Below are 23254 nucleotides of genomic sequence, written 5' to 3'. Positions count from 1 at the left end.
AATCAGAAAATGGTTTGTTCACATTCAAAGTTTTAATGGCCGTTAAATAAGAAAAGGAAGGCGATTTGCACTACGTACATTCTGTCCACTGATGGTACTGTTAGCTGGCCATGCACATTTTATTGCACATATAAACAGTGTACAACTATCTTAAAGATATTTTTAGCTACACAAGAGCTGCATTTAAAAGAAAGAAAGCCATTTTACAAAATATAGAAGCCATTTGTATTATATAGACAACTTCAAGAAAATACTGAAAATTAATATCAAAAGAACAATTTTAATCTTAAAAAAAATCTCTCAAAACAAGGATTACAGAGCTTCATGTTGCCATATATACACATAAAAAATTATTTCAGGACCCTGTATCTGAATGCCCATCAAGGTGCAGCAATCAAAACTCCTATTTCTATAACCAACCTTTGAATGTTGCTTATATTGAATATGTTCCTTGTTCAAAATGACTTTCTGTTTATATCATTATGCTATTTGACAACAGGTATTTGTGCAGTACAGAAAAATATTAAAATATATTTTAAGTTAGGTTAAAGTGCACAGTACATTTAATAGAAAAGAACTGAAAGCTGCAAATTCAAACCACCATGTTCAGTAATCTCTCACCTTGCCCAGAGCAGAGGGCAGCCGTGGCCTTGGCTGATGTTGTGCTCAGTGCACATATCTTCCTGGTGTCTTTTCTTTTGTGCTCACCTTTTATTTCTCTTACAAACTGTGGCTGCTGCTGCTCTAAAAACTTACAATGGCTTTTCACAGAGGTAAAGAGGCAGTGAGCATTCATAAGACTGTGAAAGGTGACTGACTGGAATATCGGACAGCAGGGTGAAGGCTCATTCATGTAACTGCCTACCAACAGTCTGTTGAGTCTGGGAAGTCTTGTGTGAGTCTCTCAGAACAACACGGGTACCTTTCCTTTGCTGGCTCTTTTTTAATCATGTTTCCTTTGAACTAGCTCCCTGCTAGGCCACCCAGCCTCACAAATGCAACCTTCCCCTAGCGCCCCCCGCCCCCCCCCCAACTCCCCGTTTTTGCATGCAGCTAACTCAACAACTTACTTACTTTTATAGTTTCACTCCAGAGACCATCAATCTTGCAGTGTTTTATGGGCTACTCTGAAAGCCACCAACTAAATTACAATAAAATGAGCATGTCCACATCTCAAAATCTTTTCTCTTTGAAAACTGGCAGTTGTAGGAAGTGCTGGTTTCATGATCCAGGTCTTATGTGTCTGACGTAACTCTTGATCACTCTCAGTTGAAAGCTGCCCTTTAAGAAACTTTTTGGTTAAACAATAAACTTAGTATCATCTCCACTTTCCTATACCATTTCCTTATTTCCTTTGGTGCTAGCCTTCTTTAATTCCCAAGTTACAGTGCAAAATTATACTTCAAGATAGATGATGCTAACACATTACTTCTTTGTGTTAAAATGTGAATGTTTTGTGTATAGCAAAATATGTATGAATCCAAAAAATAACTGTTCACATTTTATCTTCAAGTTTAATGTCTTTTTCCTCATCACAGCTATTTACAAATAACTTTGGGGTGCTCTCTTGATTTCAGTCAGTTTATTGTATCATGGGACAACAGGGCTGCTGGAATGTAGGAAACTGGATGGAATGCAGAAATATAAACAAGACCAATGTTCTATAAACCAAAGTGTAAGTAATGCCTCCCCAGAAAACAGCTCTTGTCACAGAAGCACCTGTTGTTTTTTTCTGAGTTATATATACCAGAAAACATGATTATTGAGACCCAGAACTATGCACACCAAAGAGGATAGAAAATAACTCAATATTTATAATTTAAAAAGTGTTTAACCACAAAAAAGCAGTAATAAAATAGTTTCCTAATTTACAATTTGCATCCAAAGGATGAATAACAACTCACTAATAAATAACATTTATATAAATATTTTGTATGTCGAAAATAGATTTTTAAAAGGCAATGGTCTCAAGAAATTTCTTGAAAAATTTGGTGATGAAAAACTTGATCGAGTCTCCCCTCATCCCCCCACTAAATATACAATGAGTTTGGCTTTAGTGAAACAAGTGCATGTTGCTGCAAAATAGTTGTGCTTGGTATTTTGGTAATGGCAGTGGGTGAGCATGGAAGGGATGCAGGAGGTTGTAAAGGCATTGATGTGCTGTTAGTTCTTCGTAACCAGCTCCCTCACTGGCTTCAAGATAAATACCTGTCACATCTTAATTTCGGAGGTCAGTTCTGAAAGGTAGAACATCTTCTCTTAGGTCCTCCCTTAAATGCAACTAGACTCATGAACACGGGCAATGGGTGGGAGGATGGGGGAACTGGTTCCGAGAGCAGAGTTCAGGATCTCTGATGGGAGAAGGGTTTGGGCCGACCCAAAGGACAGGAGTTGGTTTCAAGTGAATACAGCCTTCGTTATAGTCACATCTAGCAATGCTTGAACAGTAATGCCCACTTTGACCAGGCCTTTCTCTTCAAGGATGTGATGGGGTAGACATAGTTTTTCCTAAAAGAAAGAACAAACATCAATTTTTAATGACTGGTACCTAATCATAAAATCTTGCAATAGCACTGATGGAAGTTGAGCTCAGACCATGTTCCCTTTCTTGTTTTCAGGCCATTACATAGAACTTTACTGTGTTTGCAGAGAAAATAATGACTTTGCCCAAATAAGGGGTGATCCAAAAAACTGCCCAGCCATCCTGAAATCTAAACATTTAACAAAACTTTATACTGAATAACTGAACCATACACAGTCAGCTAGAAACCACACATCAAAGGCATATTAGCTTATATTCTATTTTTTTAAGCATTCTTTATGATTCTCTCTCTTTTTTTTTAATTTCAAAGAGGAAGGGAGAGGGAGAGAGAGATAGAAACATCAATGATGAGAGAGAATCATTGATTTGCTGCCTCCCGCATGCCCCACACTGTGGATCAAGCCTGCAACCCAGGCATGTGCCCCCCACTAGACTCAAACCTGGGACCCTTCAGTCTGCAGACTGACGCTCTATCCACTGAGCCAAACTGGCTAGGGCAGCTTATATTCTTATAAATCAAAGTTGCAAATAGCTTTTCACACATTTTTTAAAAAATGTATTTCTTTACTGACTTCAGAGAGGAAGGGAGAGGGAGAGCAATAGAAACATCAATGATGAGAGAGAATCATTGACAGGCTGCCTCCTGCACGCCCCCAACTGGGGACCGAGCCTGCAACCCAGGCATATGCCCTTGATCGGAATCGAACACGGGACCCCCCAGTCCACAGACTGATACTCCATCCACTGAGCCAAACCGGCCAGGGCCCTTTCACACATTTTTAAAGGAACTCATTTATACAGCTCACACACTGTTCTATTGACCATGAACTTTAGTTCAATTTATTTTATTTCCTATGATCTCTGGAATGGAGGCATGCTGGTGGATTGGTATCCTTTTTTTCCTGGTTTATGAACAGCCTTATAAATAAGCAATCTTAATAGCCTCTCTTTAAGTATCTTTCATACTGCTGTCAAAGACACAAACATCCTGCTACTTTCTCATGTTGTAATTTTGCTCTTAGGAAATGTCCAGCATATACAACTCAAGGAAAACAATTAACACAAGTCACTCCCGGTATGTAGAAACTTGCATGCAAAACAGTTTATAAAATAACATGATGAAGTAATTTTATGTCTTTGTCATTTGGCTCTGGGGATGAGGGAATCACTTTCCGGAGCGTGACTCCTCGGCTCAGAAAAGACTCCACAGCAAACACTGCCTCTTTTCTACTCCATGATGGTTGTTTCTCCACAGCTCAATGACAGCTGTTTTTAAGGAAAGTTTAAATGGAGACAGTGTTCAACAGGAACAAATCAGGGTCTCTGGACAGACTGCTTCCTTTTCATGTGACTTTTGCTTGAGGAACTAGATCTTCCTGTTGCCTCAATGGTAGGACTCTCCACAAATTTGTACAGATACAGGCCTTCTGGTCTCAAAAAGACCTTCAAAGAACACACCATGACACCTCCAATAACTTGTTGCACTGCCTCAAAATGTCAGTTTTCCTACACTGTCTCACTAACTCCTTCCCTAACTTGAGGTAAATTCAGAGTATCTCAGAGACTAACTCTAGGTCTTAAGAAGTTGCACATGTCAACATAAGATAGCTGATTAGTGAAAGCACAATTCAACCATTGTTTCATGTGGCTGCTATGCATTGAAATACAATTATCTTGTGGCCAATGGCATATTAGGTGGGCAGGCAAGTTATGCTCCTTGCCAACTTAGTAGCTGAATGTCAACCAAGAAAAAGGATGGGAGGTCCTATCTGAGTTGAGCTTTGCACTGGGCCAGGATGGGCAGTGTGCTTCCTCCTTGTGCTATAGCTGGAGGTCAGTCTGTACCCTTTCCTGACGCCACAGGCTTGTGAAGTCACCCAAATCTGGCATTTTATTGCTAAGCTTGGTTCCATTGGGGCAGGGATGTGCTTTTCTCATTCTTATGACCCTCATAGCACCCAAGTCAACACCTGGTTTGGTAGGACATGACCACAAATATGGTTAAGCTCTCAGTGCAGGGCATTTAGTTGGGGGGGAAAAAGAAAATCTTCACTTTACAATCTATGTTAAAATCAAACTGAAATGAAATAAAGAGTTAATTGTTTGTTTTAAAAAACCTCTCCTAATAAGATATAGATGAATATATAGTACTATCTTTTATTGCCTAAGCTAAAAAGAAATATAAAAATATCACGAGAAAATATAAAAAAATTCATTGCTTAAAAGTTTAAAGCCTGCATTTGTCAAAACCCACTGCATTAATTAAAAGATTAAAAAAACTATAAAAAAGTATTTACATCAAATTACAAGTGTTTTACATGACTCATAATCGCAATAAATCAGTAAGAAAAGCATTAAGAAATGGATGGAACATTGGACAAGGAACACAAATAGAAATTTAAAAATGAAGGTTATGCCCAAGGCATTTTGAACAAGACATTTTGCTTCTCAACCTCCGTGTTTACTTATGCTTAGTCCTGAATGTTCCTGAATTCTAGTATTATTTCCACAGGGCCTAATCTCTATGTACATGGCTTTTACAGGGCCAGATGTTCTATCTTGTATCCTGCTTGAGATGGAACAGATCTCCATTAATAAATGTCCCAGTCCCCTTGATAAGCAGTGGCTCCAGTGGCTGAAGAGGTTCCAAGCTAATGGTCATGGAGACATACCCGACTGAATTAGCTTAAGGTCATCATCTCTCCCAGGCCTTTATTTCTTAAACCAGCATTTCTCACCTTCCTGGTTTCCCCCGAGCCCTTACAACTGGGAGTGAGAACCAAATAGAAGACATAAAAAGGTACTCCATACATCCTAGTGCATTTCTCCTTTCATTCAGACCCCCTGAAGAAACCCAGAAGTACCCTCAGAATACTCTGATGGGGTTGGAGGTACTGAGAAGAATAGCATAAGATAATAGAAACCCTCTCACACAACATGGCAGCTCCATTATTTTATCACAGGACTGTGGTGAAGATTGATGAGAATTACGAGTTTAGGCACTGGTTGGCAAGATGAGCAAGGGGAGCCTGCCAGAAATGAGGAGGGGTAACAACGAGGACCAGGAAGCCATTGTCCATCACCCTGGTCCTGCCACAGCGGAGGGAATTCCTGGAGTGAACTAGAGGTTGGGATGGGAAATGAACTGCTGTATATTTATAGCTGGTTGAGAAATGATAGAAAAGGGCCACCTCACCTTGTATATAAGAGTTAAAGCTGAGATCTTGTACCTTTACATTGACTTAAAATACATTTAAATTTTAATGTTAGAAGAGCCTAATGGCTTTCCTTGAGAATATGGCAGCACACTGTTCTAGTATACCCATGAGCTTCTTTGGTCGTGTGTTTTGTTTTTTTTTAAACACAGAACAGTCATAATTACTATCTTGCATAACAATAATGCTTCCGACCCCCTCTGAAGAAATCATGCTTTGTTTTTTTTTCTCTGATGGTGGAGTCAATGAGGTTCACTCATCCCCTCACCTGCCCCTCTGTGAACCACAGCAAACAGGGCAGGGCAAAGGCAGGCACACCATAAAGACTACATGCTAACTTAGACTTCCTGGGTACCTCCTTGATGCCTGGCACCAATGCTCCAGATCTGCATTGATTATTTCTTTCTGACAACCTTGTCAGAAAGACATAATACCTTGGTTTTACAGATAAGAAAACTGAGCTGTAGAGTGTTTAAGTAAGTTCACTGAAGTCACACAGATGAGATGGTAAGAAGTGAAACCAGATTTGAACATGTGAATCATATTAGAGTTGAGGCTCCTTCCAGACATCATGCTGCTTCTCATAGTGTCTTTGACCAACAGCAAGTATGTTCCGTCTTATGCCCATGAGACAGAAGAGGCTCTGGACCCTCAAAGTCCTATCTAGGCAAGACCCAACACATTCAGCATCAGGTGGGGGATAAGAGAACCCTCAACTTGGCGAAAGGCATTAGCTCTGCCACTCAGCTCATCTGGCTCCTTTTCACAGTGAGGGGCAGGAGCAGGCAGACTGCACACTGTCACTGCCTGGCTGGCTCCTCTTTCCATGGTCCCTTATTCTCCCAAACAGCTACACGCCTACTTCCCAGGCCAACTATTGGACAAAATGAAGTCATTCACATCAGCACATTTTACCTAAACTGTAAATGCCTAGCACTAACTTGATTGAAACTTGAAACAAAATGGTCTCCAGTGCTTTAACATAAGGGAACTTCATGTTCCTGTTCTGCCACATGAGCTCTCTGAGGAATGAATAAATGAACACAAGCATAACCAAAATTGTGGTGAAAATCCAAAGAACTGGACTCTGATAGTTAAAGAAGGCAAAAAGCACACACTCTATATACCTGATTGTTTATTGAGAACTAATTTTAAAATGTGAAGCCTAATTTAAAGAAAAAAATCTCCTAAATAAAATCACCAAAATATTTTTCATCAAATCAGAACTCAATTTAGACTCCTGAAATTTTAACCCATTGTACATTACCTTTACCCTGAAGATGAAACAACTTTTGTCCTTACGACTTTTTCCTTTTACAGCAGCAGTAGGTATGGATTATAGAGAGAATCCAAACCACCAAGCACTAAATTTAATTTCTTACTCACAAATGGTATCAGAATATCAAGTGCCTTTACTTATCTACTCTCACTGATGAAATTCCTACTGAATTATCTTACTTTTGAACTCTGTAGGACCCCTTTTTCACATGCCCTATTTTATAAGCGTCTCTCCCAGAGGACAGTAAGCTGCATGCAAACCACAAATCCATAAACAGAGGGAATGAATAAGAATTAGTTATCACACACTGTAGAAATCCTGACAGTGAGTGGTGAGTTGCCACCATTTGGAGGAACTAGAGAAAGAGAACCTTCTATTAGAACCTTCAAATAGATCAGTCTGTTTTGTTTTGTTTTTAAAGTAAATAAGTACTTGGTTCTTGTTATCAGGCATGGGAAGGAAATCTGAAAAATGGTCTTTCTTATCAGAGGAAGGAGATTTAGTATGCACATACATATCACACAACTAAACCCCTGACCACCTCGCAGAGGAAAAGCAGGTCAGCCATGTGTCCCCAGGCACACTATAATGGCAGCATCAAGCTAGGATGAGTTGCAGGTACCTTGGGAAAGAACCATGGAGAGGGTTAATATTCTGAATACAAATTAACAGCCTGATAATGGGCAAGACAGTTCATTAAAAGTTTTTCTTAAAGGGCTACATTAACTGTGTTCTGCTAGCTATCATACTACTTGATGAAAAAATGCCGCCCGACAGATCCCTAGAGGAGAAGCACACTAGGGTGCAGATACAGTAATGACATGAGAAATGAAAGCGTGTCCAAAAAAATACTTTAGACACCCGAATTGAAATATGAACATAGCTAAGAACAATGTCGAATCAACCCAGAAAACTAAATCTGATCTCACATGATTGGTCTACATTGACAAAATTTTCTTCTAGGTAGCCACCCAGTGAGTTATCTCTCTTCTCCCCTGTGGTGCCCCCCTTGCCCCCCCTCCCCAAGAAGAAAAACAAACAAACAGTGCTGATCATTAAAGGAAGCCTCAATGCACTGCAGAGCTAGATGGAAATGGTGAGCGCCACTCTGGGTGTGCACAAAAAATGTACTGATGGGCTGATAAAAACTTGGAATAATCACCCAAAATGTGTTTATTAAGAACTTATGGCTCAGGGTGCTGGTTAGACATTGTACAAAGGGATTTTATTGTTACAGATTGAAGAGTACAAGATAGCACCAAAGACAATTCAGTACATCTGCAGGTTATTTATACACAACTGAGGTTAATTCGATAACTTCACATACCCTGTATTTCACCAATCAGTACAAACTCAGAAGGAAAAGGCTCAGTTAACTCAAGATATTATCAGGTAAAGAATGTCATCCATCTCCCGTTAGAAAATCTGAGCTGATTAGCAACAAAGAATCTTTATAAATATACTTGTCTAACTAGATGGGTTTTCTACATCCTCCAGTAGCCTGGATTCATGGAAATGTTCATAAAAATACAATTATCATCTTAGTAGCTGTCTATGAGGATCACTTGCATCACAGTAAACTAGAAATTTATCTTGAGGAAGTTAACTCCATCAGCTCCCCAATTTAATAAACAATATTTAGCAACCAGATTAGACTGAAAATAGGGAATATGTCTTAACCTTGGAGCAGGGCTTTCTCATATTAGAAAAAGACAACCCAGAACCAGAAATATTTTGGCCTAGATTAAATTCTATTGGTTTTATCTTTTCAATACAAACTGACCACCTTGCTCCAAGGCAGATATAGTTAATATATAATCCTTTAAGCTTACTAAAAATAAAAGCAGAATGCTAACAATGGTTAAATGGAAATTTCAATTCATTAGAGAAATTACATTCTTCTAAAATAAGAGCAATCTTATTATTAGCTCCTGCCACAGAAACCAGGCTCCAGGACCAAGAATGTTCCATGACTCATGACTTTATTTGAAAACAAATAGTCAAATCTATCACATTCTGGATCTGCTGTTAAAAATGTGATGTAGAAAAAGCCAAAATGACCTATTACATTATTTAAAAATAGAAATCTCTTCCGGAAAATGCTCTTCTAAGAGCTTAAAGAGGCTAACAAGGAGAAGTAAAAATATATGGGAATTGGTGTGCAAGCAAATCTCCCAGGCGGTGCTCTAACACAGATGGCCTTTCCTTCCCCAGCGCCCCTTCTGTGCAGCTGTCTCAAGCAGCAGGGCAAAAGGGCTGGCTCAGGGTAGAAGTGGGCAGCAACCTGCCCTGGTACCCCTCACAGCTCCCATCGTAGGAAACAGCGAGCAATCCAACTAAATGGCCAGCAAAGCAGTCATTCCCCAGATGGGATTTTTCAATTTGGTCAATAGTTTTTTTTGTTTTTTTGTTGTTGTTTGTTATTTTACTAAAGCGTTTTATAGACCAAATTGGGCCAAAATGCTGGTTTTCTGTCTCCCCTGCAAAGGGGGGTGGAGGGTGGGAGGACCTCTGCAACTCAATTGCCCAGTCCTGAATTAGGCTGGACTTAAATACTGCAAAGGAAAGATTTTCATATTCCCTTTTGTTCCTGTTCTGGAAACTTCTTCTACTCTACCCAGGGCAGGGAGAGGGAAGAGGACCTATATAGCACCCCTGCTGGCATGATGTGGGCTGTGGCTGAGGAAGCATGAGGTGTGAATACACTTCCTTGTCACTTTTTTTCAGTAAGTGAGAAGTTACTTAAAGGGAACTGCATTCTATAAGTTTGTGCTTTTGGAAAATCTGATTAGTAAATGTTCAGCTTCAAAACTCAAGAGACTACTGAAGAGATAACGGGAAGTTCGCAAGGCAAAGGGTCAGATGGAGGAAGGACTCCTAATGGATCAGGGACAGAGCAGAGCGCTTGGATGCACATGCAGACGTTATGCAGACAGGGCATTCCAGCGGTAAGTGATATAGATCAGCACTATAAAGAGAATATGGACAAGACAGAAGCTTATAAGGTCCCTGGAGCGGAGGGCAGAGGTTGGTTGTGGGGGTTTCTCCCCGAGTGCCAGCAGAGTGTCAACAGTCTTTCGAATGTGACGAAAATCCAACTGCAGGATGTCATACGGAGAGCAGAGGTCAGCCTATTCCGAGGGCAGCCATTAGAACAGAAAGAGACAGTGCATACAATTAAAAATACACAGAAGAACAGCTGGAAAGAAGCATACATTTTTGGTTACTAGCAAATGGCAAGAGAAACCTCTTATTTCAAGCAGGTAAAACCCGTTCCACCATCAAAGATTTTAAAACTTTATTCCAAAAGAAAAGTAGCATACCAAATGTATTTTATGCAAAAAGGACGAAGAAATCCTTCACCAGCAATCACACTATTGAGGAATAGACAGTTATGTAATCTACATATCCTTCTGGGGGTAAACAGGCTTAATATTCAAGTGGCATCATGTGCTCATTAATGGCATAAAAATAAGAGTTTTTCATTTGGGACATTTAAGTCTTAACCTTACTAACAAAAATTATAAACTTTAATCTTCACCTTTCCTCATAGTCCTCTTAATGTATTTTTTAGCCTGGTTTATGAAGAATGAATATAAAGTTTTTCTCTCTGAAAAGTAACACATGCACCTACCTATTTTCCTTTTAGAATTATTATTATGTCTTATTTACTTATTTATTTTTTTAAATATATTCGTATTGATTTCAGAGAGGAAGGGAGAGGCAGAGAGAGACAGAAACATCAATGACGTGAGAGAATCCTTAATCGGCTGCCTCCTACACACCCTACACTGGGGATGTGCCCGGACCAGGAATCAAACTGTGACTTCCTGGTTCATAAGTTGATGCTCAATCACCAAGCCACACTGGCTGGGCTCTTTTTGGGATTACTGAAAAGTTCTGAGGAATGTTAGCTCTAATTATATCCCTACATGTGTCAAAAAGCATATTAAATTTCATGTTTTTACAACTACACAGAAACCAACAATCTTGAAGAAATTTCTTATATATGAGGTTAGAATACAATACATTCCCACATAGGGTTATTATGTAAATTTCTTCACCACTAAACAGGTGTGGGGGCAGGAAGAGATCTCCATTCATGTTTTGTCTAATTTACAGTCACCATATAAGGAGGCGGAGCTCTTATTTTATTGATTAAATGCAAAAATAAGAAGCTCATTTACTTGAGTTGACCTCCGGATGTCTATTACTGCCAGGAAGCAAACAGTTTTATGATGCACTGAATCCCTGAACCAGAAATGACAATAGCTTAAAATTTATAGTGATTATAATTCATGTCAGTATGAAAAAAAGTTGTAGTTTTGTGTCCAAGTTAAACAAGGATAGAAAATATCTGTGATATATTTCATAAATGCAGTAGGCAAAGCGTTTAAAATATATATTTTATAACATATTTTGATAATATTGTCCATAGTTTTAGCCTCATTGCTAAGCAGATGTAAATCACAGAGCAACTAAAAGTTGATTTTAAAGTAGAGTTATTTGTCTTAATTGTATCTTCTGAGGTTATCTTGATGCCCTCAGGTAAGGAGGAATACCACAATATCAAGTGGGTTAAATAAGATTAAGAACGTTCTCATCTTATTTTACATTATGAAGGTAGAGATATTCAACAAAAGATTTTTTAAGATAATAATCATGTTATATCTATCTAGACTGTGTCTTTTCTCATTAGATTTGGAAGAATCAAGCTGCCACTGTTATTTTCCCAACAATTAAAACATCTACACATAGATTGGATTTCACTGGGAGAGAGATACTAGACAAAGATTAACAGATGGGCAAATATCTAAAAGAAATTTTCTATTGCAATAAAATTTTTCTATTGCAATGTTGTGCTTAACCAGTGAAATCAGAGCAAAGCAGACATAAGACAAAAGGCATCCATGAACTAAAACGTGATTTCCACAAAAGTGGTATTTCCAGGTTAAAAGCCAAACATTCTATCTCCATTATATATTTCAATAATTTCCCCAAACCCTATGGAAAATGTATGGTCTGCTTCCCAGCAACTCCGTCAGAAAACTCAAGTCAGTTCGCTATTGCAGTTTTCAGGGCACTTATTGAGCAGCACACTTCATAGGCAGGTGGGCAGCACAGACCATTCTTTTTATCCTAGAAGTAATTTTATGATGCCAGATTCTGGGCTTAATTCACACTAAAGTAGATAGGGCCTAGAATTACAGTTCATGGTGATATAAAATTTTTTAAAAATATATTGTTGATAATATTACATACATCTCCCATTTTCTCCCCCTTTTCTCCCTTCCATGGTGATTTAAATTAAATCGTGATCTCTAAAGGAAAAGGCATGGGTGTAAGATTGTATGGTAGGCAAAATTCTGAGTCACCCTTATGTGTGGCGCATGGGCTGCTGTGGCCCTGAGAGCCGCTCTCGGAATCTACCAGACAACACAACCCTCTGCAAGGACACCACAACGGGAACGAGGGCTGCAGCTGCTAGGGGAACCTGGGAGTTTTCTGACTCTTGTGCTTCCCAAATCTCAGTCTTAATGAGAGGGATTTAACCATTATACTTTTTTCCTCCTTAAAACTGAAATAGAAAAATACTAAAAAGGAAAGAAATTTAAGGAGGCAAAATTTCACCATGCATTTACAAAGCATTAGTAATTACCGCAAGGCATTTGAAAAACACAGTAACTGTTCCTGGAGGCAAAGGCAGCAGCTAATTCTCATTATAGTGAACAGAAATCATAATCACCAGAGGAGTATTGGATGGATTCTTTTAGAGTAGTGGTTTTCAACCTGTGAGTCTCGACCCCTTTGGGGGTTGAACGACCCTTTCACAGGGGTCGCCTAAGAACATAGGAAAACACATATATAATTACATATTGTTTTTGTGATTAATCACTATGCTTTAATTATGTTCAATTTGTAACAATGAAAATACATCCTGCAGATCAGATATTTACATTAAATACGTAACAGTAGCAAAATTACAGTTATGAAGTAGCAACGAAAATAATTTTATGGTTGGGGGTCACCACAACATGAGGAACTGTATTAAAGGGTCACGGCATTAGAAAAGTTGAGAACCACTCTTTTAGAGGCAATAGGCAGTAGTATGTGATTAAGATTACTATTCAAGATGGGCTCAGGCGCTGGGGGGTATGGCTCAGTTGGTTGGGCATCCTTCAGGTTTGTTGCGTGCAGGAGGCAGCTAATCAATGTTTCATTCTCTTAGAGATGTTTCTCTCTCTCCCTCTCCCTTCCTCTCTCTCTAAAAATTAATAATTTAAAAAATTGGCTCTGGACAATACTACAGACACAAGCAGAAATGTAGACAGATCTGGCAAAAGTCTAGGTAGGTTATAGATGTTCTGAGTAAAATTTGGTCTAAATTCTAAGAAATTTAGAATAAATTCAACTCATTTAAATATTTTAATTTTTAAAGTCAGCATGCTTACAAAGGATTTATTTTTTAGTCTAAAATATCATAGTACAGAATGTTTTTTTTGTTTTTTGGTTTTTTTTTTACATGAGCATTCAGAAGCTTTATTTGTAAGAGCTAAAAAATGGAAACAACCCAATGTCTATCAATATATGAATGAATAAACAAACTGTGATATATCCACACAATAAATACTACTCAACAATAAAAAGGAATTAACTATTGATCCATGCAAGCAAATATATGAATCTCAATTATGTAGCGTGAAAGAAGCTAGAATTTTTTAAAAGTACATATTATTCCGTTTTTAATGTTCTAGAACATGTAGATTAATTCATAGTTACAGAAAGCAGACCAGTGTTTGCTTGGACATGGAATGGGGAACAGAGAGAAGCAGGATTAAAATGAGGCACAAGCAAACTTTTGGGAGTGATAGACATGTTCATTACCTTGATTGCATTGATGGCTGCACACATATATATCAAAAATCATCAAATCATTAACCTTTAAATAGGTGGCATTTGCTGTATGTTAATTATACCTTGCTGGGGTCCAACCCCAGCAGGTCCAGGGGTCCCCAAAGGTGTGGAAGGAGTCGGCGAAGAAGAAATAACACGGAGACAGCATTCATTGATCAGCAGCCTAGCCAGGATATCCAGCCAAGTTCTGTTCAGGATCTCCAGCGAAGTTCTGTTCAGGATCTCCAGCGAAGTTCTGGTTAGGATCTCCAGCCAGGTTCTGTGTCCATGTTCTCTTGCTAGGTTCTCCAGCCAGGTTCTCCAGGTTCTCCAGCCAGGTTCTGTAGCCATGTTCCCTCGCTAGGTTCTCCAGCCAGGTTCTGTCCAGATTCTCCAGCCAGGTTCAGTCACCAGGTTCTAGTCAGTTTCTCTTGCCATGTTCTATCCAGGTTCTGTAGCCAGGTTCTGTCTCTAGGTTCTGTGGCCAGTTTCTGTCCAGGATCTTTTGCCAGGTTCTCTCGCTAGGTTCTGTCTCTAGGTTCTGTCTCCAGTTTCTGTCCAGGATCTTTTGCCATGTTCTCTCCAGCGAAGTTCTTCTGTCTCTAGGTTCTGTGTAGGGTCTGTGTCTAGGTTCTGTGTCCTGTTGTCTTGTTACATCTGTATTTATACCAGTTGATTCCAATCCTATCAATCTCTATTCCAAAGGTTAGGGCATTTCTTATCTCCATTCCAGGGAGTAAAGATTATGTAGCTTAAGCATGATTGTTCGTAGTTAAAGTGATTAAATACCTGCCTGGCACTTAGTTAAGGGGTTTTATTCCCTCCCTAACTTCAGGGGAAAATCCCTACCTGGGGAAACAACCTTTCTCAGAAAGGTGACCTTGGTTAAAACACATAGTGCCAAGAAGGTGAGCAAACATATTAAGAACAGTATGCCATATATGCCAGGGCCCTTGAAACAGCAAGGATGTACCGGCTCCCGGCAAATTCCCCCTTTTTTATTTTTTAAAAGCAGGCATTTAAAAGAAAAACCCCAAATGCTCTCTTGTATCCATTTTAAAAGTAGGATTGGCGCTTTCCGCTATTACCTGAGTCCTGATCTATCACCCCAGGGAGAGCTTGCCAATCCTGCACTTTCCTGGGGTGAAAAGGCTGCAATGGGGTTAAGGAAAGGCTCCTTGGGCCTACCTTCTCCCATGCCTTTACATTTACCTTTCCTTCCTCAGAAAAGCATGGACATACTTCTTGTATAAAACGTTCCATCTGACTGGGAGTAACCTTAACTCCTCTGCTAGCAAGCATATGTGTTAAAAGGTCAATACGGAGTCTTCTTTCTTTGGACTCAGTATGGCACATCTTCTCAATCTAAGTTCTGTACTATCTACCTTCTTACCCTACTTATCCTCTATAGGGGGGTTTGCAGCACCCTGGTGGAGTCCTATTCGTCCCGAATGTGGGGGTTCTCAATGAGGGGGGCTTACCTAGGGGAATCCTGTTCCAGGGCTTCCCAAAGGTGTGGACGGAGTCAGCAAAGACTATCCACCCTCTTCCTATGGTGGAGTGCTATCCGTTCCGAGTGCGGGGCGCTTACCTAGGGGTCCCTGTTCGGGCGCCAGATGCTGGGGTCCAACCCCAGCAGGTCCAGGGGTCCCCAAAGGTGTGGACGGAGTCGGTGAAGAAGGAATGACACAGAGACAGCGTTCATTGATCAGCAGCCTAGCCAGGATCTCTAGCCAGGATCTCCAGCCAAGTTCTGTTCAGGATCTCCAGCGAAGTTCTGGTTAGGATCTCCAGCCAGGTTCTGTGTCCATGTTCTCTTGCTAGGTTCTCCAACCAGGTTCTCCAGGTTCTCCAGCCAGGTTCTGTAGCCATGTTCCCTCGCTAGGTTCTCCAGCCAGGTTCTGTCCAGGTTCTCCAGCCAGGTTCAGTCACCAGGTTCTAGTCAGGTTCTCTTGCCATGTTCTATCCAGGTTCTGTAGCCAGGTTCTGTCTCTAGGTTCTTCAGCCATGTTCTCTCGCTAGGTTCTGTCTCTAGGTTCTGTGGCCAGTTTCTGTCCAGGATCTTTTGCCATGTTCTCTCCAGCGAAGTTCTTCTGGCTCTAGGTTCTGTGTCTAGGTTCTGTCCATAGTACAGAATGTTGATGGTCATTTTGAAAATTTGAAGCTCTAATTAACAGTGTAATGTGTCAGAGAGTTGAGTGGGGTAGGAAAGGGTTTCTAGAGTTTTCTCCAAATATATGAGAACCAATTGGTGATTTTATGAACTTAGAAGATAGCTCTAATATTGGTAAGCTAATTAATCTAGAAATATAATTTAGAACTTTTTGAAGATACTGCTCATATTCACAACTGAGTACATATGAAAGGCTGTCAGACCACTAACCCGAGGTAACTGCCATCAGGAAACGCATAGTGGAAAACGATCTTCATGAAAGGTAAACACATACTAGCTATAAGAAATGTGAATGACTTTAAAAGTTAGAAAACTGTTTTTTTAAACAAATAAATTACTAATTTAAAAACTGATGTTAAAAATAAACATGCTGGCCTGCACTTCTGATTACTCAGGATTAACCATATAAATGGAAAAATGAAATAAATCTTACAAGAAGAATCTCACCCTCCCCCCAAAAGTGCTTATTAGCTATGATTTAAATTGATACTGAAGTCTTTGATTTGAGAAGAAAAAGAGGCATTAGATTCAAAGAGAATGAACTCATTTATGCTATTCTCAAGATTCTTAAGAAACAAAAAATACATAGTAGCTTCAACTTATAAATGTCTTTTAACAAAAAACTTCAGAGAAGTTACATATGTATCATTGCTTAAATTCTCACAACAGGTGTAAAGTAGGAAATTTGTTAATATTATTTTCAAATATAATGTCTCATAAAAAAATGAAATGCAAATATGAAAGCTACTGAAAACAAGGGTCTGAATTAATTTTGATAGGCACTTAGGAATAGAATCACAGTTGTTTAATAATAACTATAGAATAAGAGGTTTTCTTAGGAATCCTTGGAAACTGTGGAGGACATGCTGTAAGAAAATCAGAGTTGGGGAGATAAGCAGCCTGGGAGCCCAAACGGGTCTATCACTCAAAAAGAAGATAAATCTTGACAGCAGATCAAGGACAGGACCTGTCAGAAAGGAGACAGCAGCTAGGTGCTAATTTTTATGGGGACAATGATAGAACTCACTTCTTTGTTGCACAGAGTTGTTAGGTTCTTCCCCCCCCCCCCCCTCAACCTTACACAATAGCTGGCTCAAAAGAGGTGTTCAGGGCAGTTTTTTCAAGGTATTGTGCCTGTCACTCTGTTGGATCACAGGCCATCTGAATAATAAAATGCACCACAAAGATTCAACATTGTCTCTACTTATTTGACTCTGGTAGGGACAGGCAGCAGGACCCTGTCGTGTCCAGTTTCAATTCCACTATATCAATGTGATCATTGTTAGCATCTGAATGTACTTTAGGATTTTATTTTTAACTCTATTTGGCTGATGCAGAAGCTGAGGGACACCAAACGATCTATCCTTGTGGACACACAATGAAAACCTCCAGTTCCAACAGTACTGCGCTTCCCAAGCAGGCAGCACAGGACAGGACTACCAGGTGTCTACCACCCTCCAGATAGGTGCTGCCCTTAGTCCTCTCTCCTCTCTGGAAACAATAATGAATATGAAGAGAACACAAAGTACATTTCTAGTCCAAGTTCCCTCCTCATCTGAAGAGGGCAAATCTATTAAATTAAGGAAGGACCTTGGTCCTTTAAAGAGGTCTGAGGCCAAAGCTATTTATTTAAAATCAAGTAGAAAAATTTCCCCCATGAACTAAATAAATACCTACTTTTTAACACTTTTGATGTTATTAAATCAGATTTCTCTCAACCCAAGTCAATACTACAATAGTCCTAAATTTGGATCAATGTGGAAACCCCTAATAGCCAACCATGAACACCCTCCATCAAGGTCAGAGGCCAGGAATGGCCAAGCTGACTCAGAAAAGGCAAAGGAAGCCTCAGTATGCCCATAAATAGCCCATGACCCCTAGGCTTAATTGGAGTCAGATTCCTGAATGAAACAAAGAATATTTCCTAAATAATTTGGAAGCCCGCCGAGGGTAGGCCTGTCTTCAAGATCAAGCTGAAGCTTGCACCAGAGGTCACAGACAACTGCAAAATCTGACCTCCGGCAGCAACACTACAAAGTGTGATGAGATGATGCCAGCAACATCACCCGATCCCCAGACTTTTCAGGGTGCCATGATGCACGACTCTGTGGTAATTCTCTGGCAGCTAAGCAACTGAGGGAGGAGGAAAACAATTATGGGGCTGCAGGATGTAACCAAGCTTTCATGAAAATTCGACCTCAAAGAAACCTAGGGGTCCAGTGATTTTCACACTGTGTTTAGCAGCAGGACACGTTCTCTTTCCCCTAAAGGAAAACGTAGCTGGCAAAAGGGAACTGCTCTGGCTGAAGCAAGGGGATGGGAGTGATCTGTAGACTCCCATCTGGCTTTCCCTGGATTCCTGTGCAGACCATTCAAAAGAATTAAGGGCTCTGAAGAATGTGGTTTAAATCCATTGTTTTAATTCCAACACCTCCACTTTGCAGAGCAGGAAACTCAGGCACAGAGGGCGTGTTTGTGCTGGAAAGACAGAGGACTCTTCATGCTCATAGACCCAGGTTCAAATGCCAGCTCTGCTGCTTACCAGCTTTCAGTACAACTTAGCAAATTATTTAACCTCTCTGAATCTCAGTTTCCTCACAGTATGGTAATAAAATATTTACCTTAAATCCTCAACAGTATTGTATAATTTTATTAACCAATGTCAGTTGCCCAATAAATTTAATTTAAAAGATTAAAAATAAAAGAATTAAAAAAAAAGAAATTAATGCTTAAAAACAAATCCTCAACAGTGAGCATTTGAAATGATGCAGGCACAGGAAGTGCTCAGTAAATGAATGGTTAACTGCTCCATGTTTTAAAGGGTTTGCCCTAAGGTGTATAACTAGTTAACAGCACAGGTGGGACTAATTCACCCCAAACCTCCTGCATTCCCTCACTCTTCTTCCAGGTCAGGCTCATTTAATTTGTGTCCCTTTAGTTGGGGAACTGGCCCCAAACAGAAAACCAAAACCTCAAACCAAGGAATGGGCAGCAGAAAGGAAAGTGACCTACTGAAAGGAAACTTGCCAGAGAGAAATTTTATATCCCTTTTCTACAATCTTTCCTTGGCATTCTCATTAACAAACCTTCCCCGCATCCTAGAATCCCTCACAGTTGATGGCAAATAGGCCTGCTGACACTCTAACAGAATTTCTCCAGAACCCAATCGCCAGCTTCTTTCTGTGACATCCTCTGCTTTTTATCTGTGGTGTCCACTGTTCCAATCCCAAGATCCCTGACCCTGGACTAACATTCAAGGGCATAGATCCAGCCTTATTTCAATGTCACAATTAGCAGAGGTCTGTAGTTACCTTACCTTTCTACATACTATAACCTGCAAATAATTAGGTTGTGCAATTCTGAATGCAGACAATTTGAAGACACCAGGTTTATAGGTAAGTCACACCAGAATCACTCTAATAAAACATACATGAACCTTGACTAACCCCAAGGCAGATATCTGGGAATATGTCCATGGGGACTTCTCAAGATAATATAATAAACTATAACCAGAACAATTTTTAACTTGCTTCCATCCCATTAAGTTACTTTACATGTAATAATTTTAACTAAATCTGCTCAGCAACCACATTCTACCCATATGAACAATCATAAAACCTGCCAACCCTGACTTTGGCTTGTAGTTTCAAGCTGTGATTCTGTTATAGAGGGCTTAGAGCATAGCTGTGCCTTTTCAGTCTCTTCAGAATGATGTATTATTGTCAATAAGATATTTAGCTTAAAACATACAGAATTCAAGATCTCTGTGACTTATGAGGGTAAGTTATGGGTAGAAAAGAAAGCAGGACAAGCTTACAAATTAGGAGCAATTAACTGTTTGTCACTAGGAAGTCAATGAATATTTTGTTACCCAAATATTGTCTGATGCAAATAAGAAAATGTAATGTTACAGGTTCTCTGTTTTTAGGTAATAATCTTTTTATTTTATTTACTGATTTATTTATTTTTATTTTTTAAATATATTTTTATTGATTTCAGAGAGGAAGGGAGAGGGAGAGAAAGATAGAAACATCAATGATGAGAGAGGATCATTAAAAGGCTGCCTCCTGCACGCCCTCTGCTGGGGATTGAGCCCGCAACCCCGGGCATGTGCCCTTGACCAGAACTGAACCCGGGACCCTTCAGTCCGCAGGCTGCTGCTCCATCTGCTGAGTCAAACCAGCTAGGGCTTATTTACTGATTTATAAATTACAATAATTGGGGTGACATTGGTTAATAAAATTATATAGGTTTCAAGTGTACAATTCTATGATATATAATCTTACAGTGCATTTTATGCCCATTACCCAAAGTCAAATCTCATTCCATCATTATATGTTTGAACCCCTTTACTTTTTACTATCTCCCCACCCCCCTTACCTCTGGTAACCACAATACTGTTGTCTGTGTCTATGAGTTATTTGTTTTTCTTGTTTGTTCATTTGTTGCTTTCAGTTTTATATTCCATATGAGTGAAATCATACAGTTCTTAGCTTTTTCTGTCTGACTTATTTGCTTAGCATGACATTCTCAAGATCTATCCATATTGTCACAAATGTCAGTACTTCATCTTTTCTTATGGCTGAGTAGTATTCCATTGTATATATGTACCACATCTTTATTGAATCATTTATTGAAGGACATTTCGGTTGTTTCAATGTCCTGGCCAACATGAATAATGCTGTAATGAATATAGAGATACATATATCTTTGCAAATACATGTTTTCAAGTTTTTTGGTTACATACCTAGCAGAGAGATTGCTGGGTCATAACTCTTTTAAATTTTTTGAGAAACCTCCATACTGTTTTCCATGGGGGCTGTACCAATCTACATTCCACCAGCAATGAATGAGGGTTTCTTTTCCTTCACAACCTCTCCAACACTTGTCATTACTTACTTGTTGATAATAGCCATTCTAACAGGTGTGATGTGGTATCTGCTAGTTTTTATTTGCATTTCTTTAATAGCTAGTGAAGTTGAGAATCTTTTCATGTATCTGTTGGCCATCTGTATGTCTTCTTGAGAGAAGCATCTATTCAGGTTCCCATTTTTTAATTGGTTTGTTTGTTTGGTATTGAGTTGTAGGAGTTCCTTATATATCTTGGATATTAATCTTTTGTCAGAACTATTCTTTGCAAATATCTTCTCCCATACTATTGGTTGCCTTTTTGTTTGTTGGTGGTTTCTTCGCCGTGTAGAAGCTTTTTAGTTTGAAATAGTCTCATTCATTTATTTTTGCCTTTACTTCCCTTGCCTTTAAGGTCAAATTCATAATAATCTCTCTTACACCAAAGTCCATAAGTTTAGTACCTGTTTTCTTCTATGTAATTTGTTTCAGGTCTTATTTTTAGGTCTTTAATCCATTTTAAGTTAATTTTTGTATATAGGGACAAACAGTGATCTAGTTTTTTTGTGTTTTTTTAAAATATATTTTATTCATTTTTTTTACAGAGAGGAAGGGAGAGGGATAGAGAGTTAGAAACATCGATGAGAGAGAAACATCGATCAGCTGCCTCCTGCACACTCCCTACTGGGGATGTGCCCACAACCAAGGTACATGCCCTTGACCGGAATCGATCCTGGGGCCCTTGAGTCCGCAGGGCGACGCTTTATCCACTGAGCCAAACCGGTGAAGGCCAGTGATCTAGTTTTAATCTTTTGCATGTGGCTTTCTAATTTCCCAGTAGCATTTATTGAAGAGGATTTATTTTCTCCATTGTATGCTTTTTGGCTCCTTTGTCGAAAATTATTTGTCCAAAACACATAGTTTTATTTCTGGGCTCTCAATTCTGTTCCATTGTACCAGTCTTTTTAAATTTCTGATTGCAAATGGAAAATTTATTCAACTACACTTGTGATATAACTATATTTTTAGTGTAAATCACCAATTGTGTGCCACATATTCACTCAAAACATCAACCCTCTTTTAACTACTAAAAGAAATGTAACTAAGTGGGAGGGTGTCATTTCACCCTCCCCCAACATATTAGTATCATATTCCTAATGAAAATATTTCCTTATTTTCAATAACTTATTCCTCATCAATTCTGTGAGAGATGAAAGCATGCTCTTTTGAGTGTATACAGGAAGATTTGCCAACTGACTTTCAACTGGTGATTTATGCTTTTTCACTAGAATATTCCTTCCTTCCTTCCTTTAACATATCTTGTTAAAAAGTTCAACTGAATTTTTTTTCTAGTAGCAATGAACTTAATGTAACTCTAGTCACCAGTAAAATGCAATTGGATTATCCATCAGGATGAACATACAGTATATGTACATATACACACACACATATGCAAACTTAAAAATCACCTCAGATCTTAAAAAATGTTTTTGAAAATAGTTTAAGTGGGATATTGGCAAAAAGTCATTTACTCCTTGTAATTCTTCTTAGGAATTATGAGTTGCCTATTAGTGCCAGAGACATAATGCAGAAATTATTATAAAAATTTCTTTGCATTTTTCTAAAACCCCGTTGCCCACCTTAAAAAGAAATCGTAATTACTAATCTTTACTAATGATAAATGAGAAAGTGCATTTCCATTGCATTTTGCATTACCATAAGCCACAAAACTTTGATGAGTTTAAAAATATCACAGGGGATTAGGCCATAACTCATTAGTGCTTTCTAGCACAAGAATAAATAATTCACCACCCGATTTGGTATGATAGTTTTGATTCACACATGAGAAATCTTATTAGCCCATGACAGAATAAAATTATTTTAAAAGGTATGTGTATAAGAATTTTCACAAATATTTGCTTTAATAATTATTTTTCTTCAAATAAGATCAGAAACCCACCACTAATCCCTCATCAAACTAAAAATTATGGAGGAAAGGAAGGAAAGAAGGAAGGAAGGAAGGAAGGAAGGAAGGAAGGAAGGAAGGAAGGAAGGAGAAGGAGAAAAGGGAGGAAGGAAAGAAGGACGGGAGGGAGGGAAGGAGAGAGGGAGGGAGGCAGTCAAGTCTTCTCAGTTTCAATAAACTCCTATCACTGAGTAAAATGTAATTTCTTCACATACTCAAAAACAGTATCTTATGATAGAGTCTGTAATTATCCCTGGACCATTAGAAAAGATAGAAGAAATTACAAGAAATAGAATTTCTGTTGATCCCAATGATGATAAACTTCTCAACTTACCCG

At 39.0% G+C, this 23254-nt stretch overlaps 1 protein-coding gene across 4 annotated transcripts in view; it reads right to left on the bottom strand.

Moving 5' to 3' along the window:
* Positions 1-105: 105 nt before the first annotated feature.
* LRCH1 (leucine rich repeats and calponin homology domain containing 1) overlaps positions 106-23254 on the bottom strand; it is a 259404-nt gene continuing 236255 nt past the window's right edge. For 2 of the 4 annotated variants that reach the window (XM_081083014.1, XM_081083016.1), the window contains one exon: positions 106-2508. In XM_081083014.1, the coding sequence (XP_080939140.1) occupies positions 2398-2508 (111 nt within the window). In that variant the 3' untranslated portion in view covers positions 106-2397. Of the gene's footprint in view, positions 2509-8248; positions 10168-23254 lie in introns of those variants that run through there. The other 2 variants (XM_081083013.1, XM_081083015.1) reach the window with 1 other exon arrangement.

Source organism: Myotis nattereri, assembly GCF_964212035.1.
Source record: "Myotis nattereri genome assembly, chromosome: 2".
Classification (NCBI taxonomy): domain Eukaryota; kingdom Metazoa; phylum Chordata; class Mammalia; order Chiroptera; family Vespertilionidae; genus Myotis; species Myotis nattereri.
This window is presented reverse-complemented; position numbering and strand designations above follow the sequence as displayed.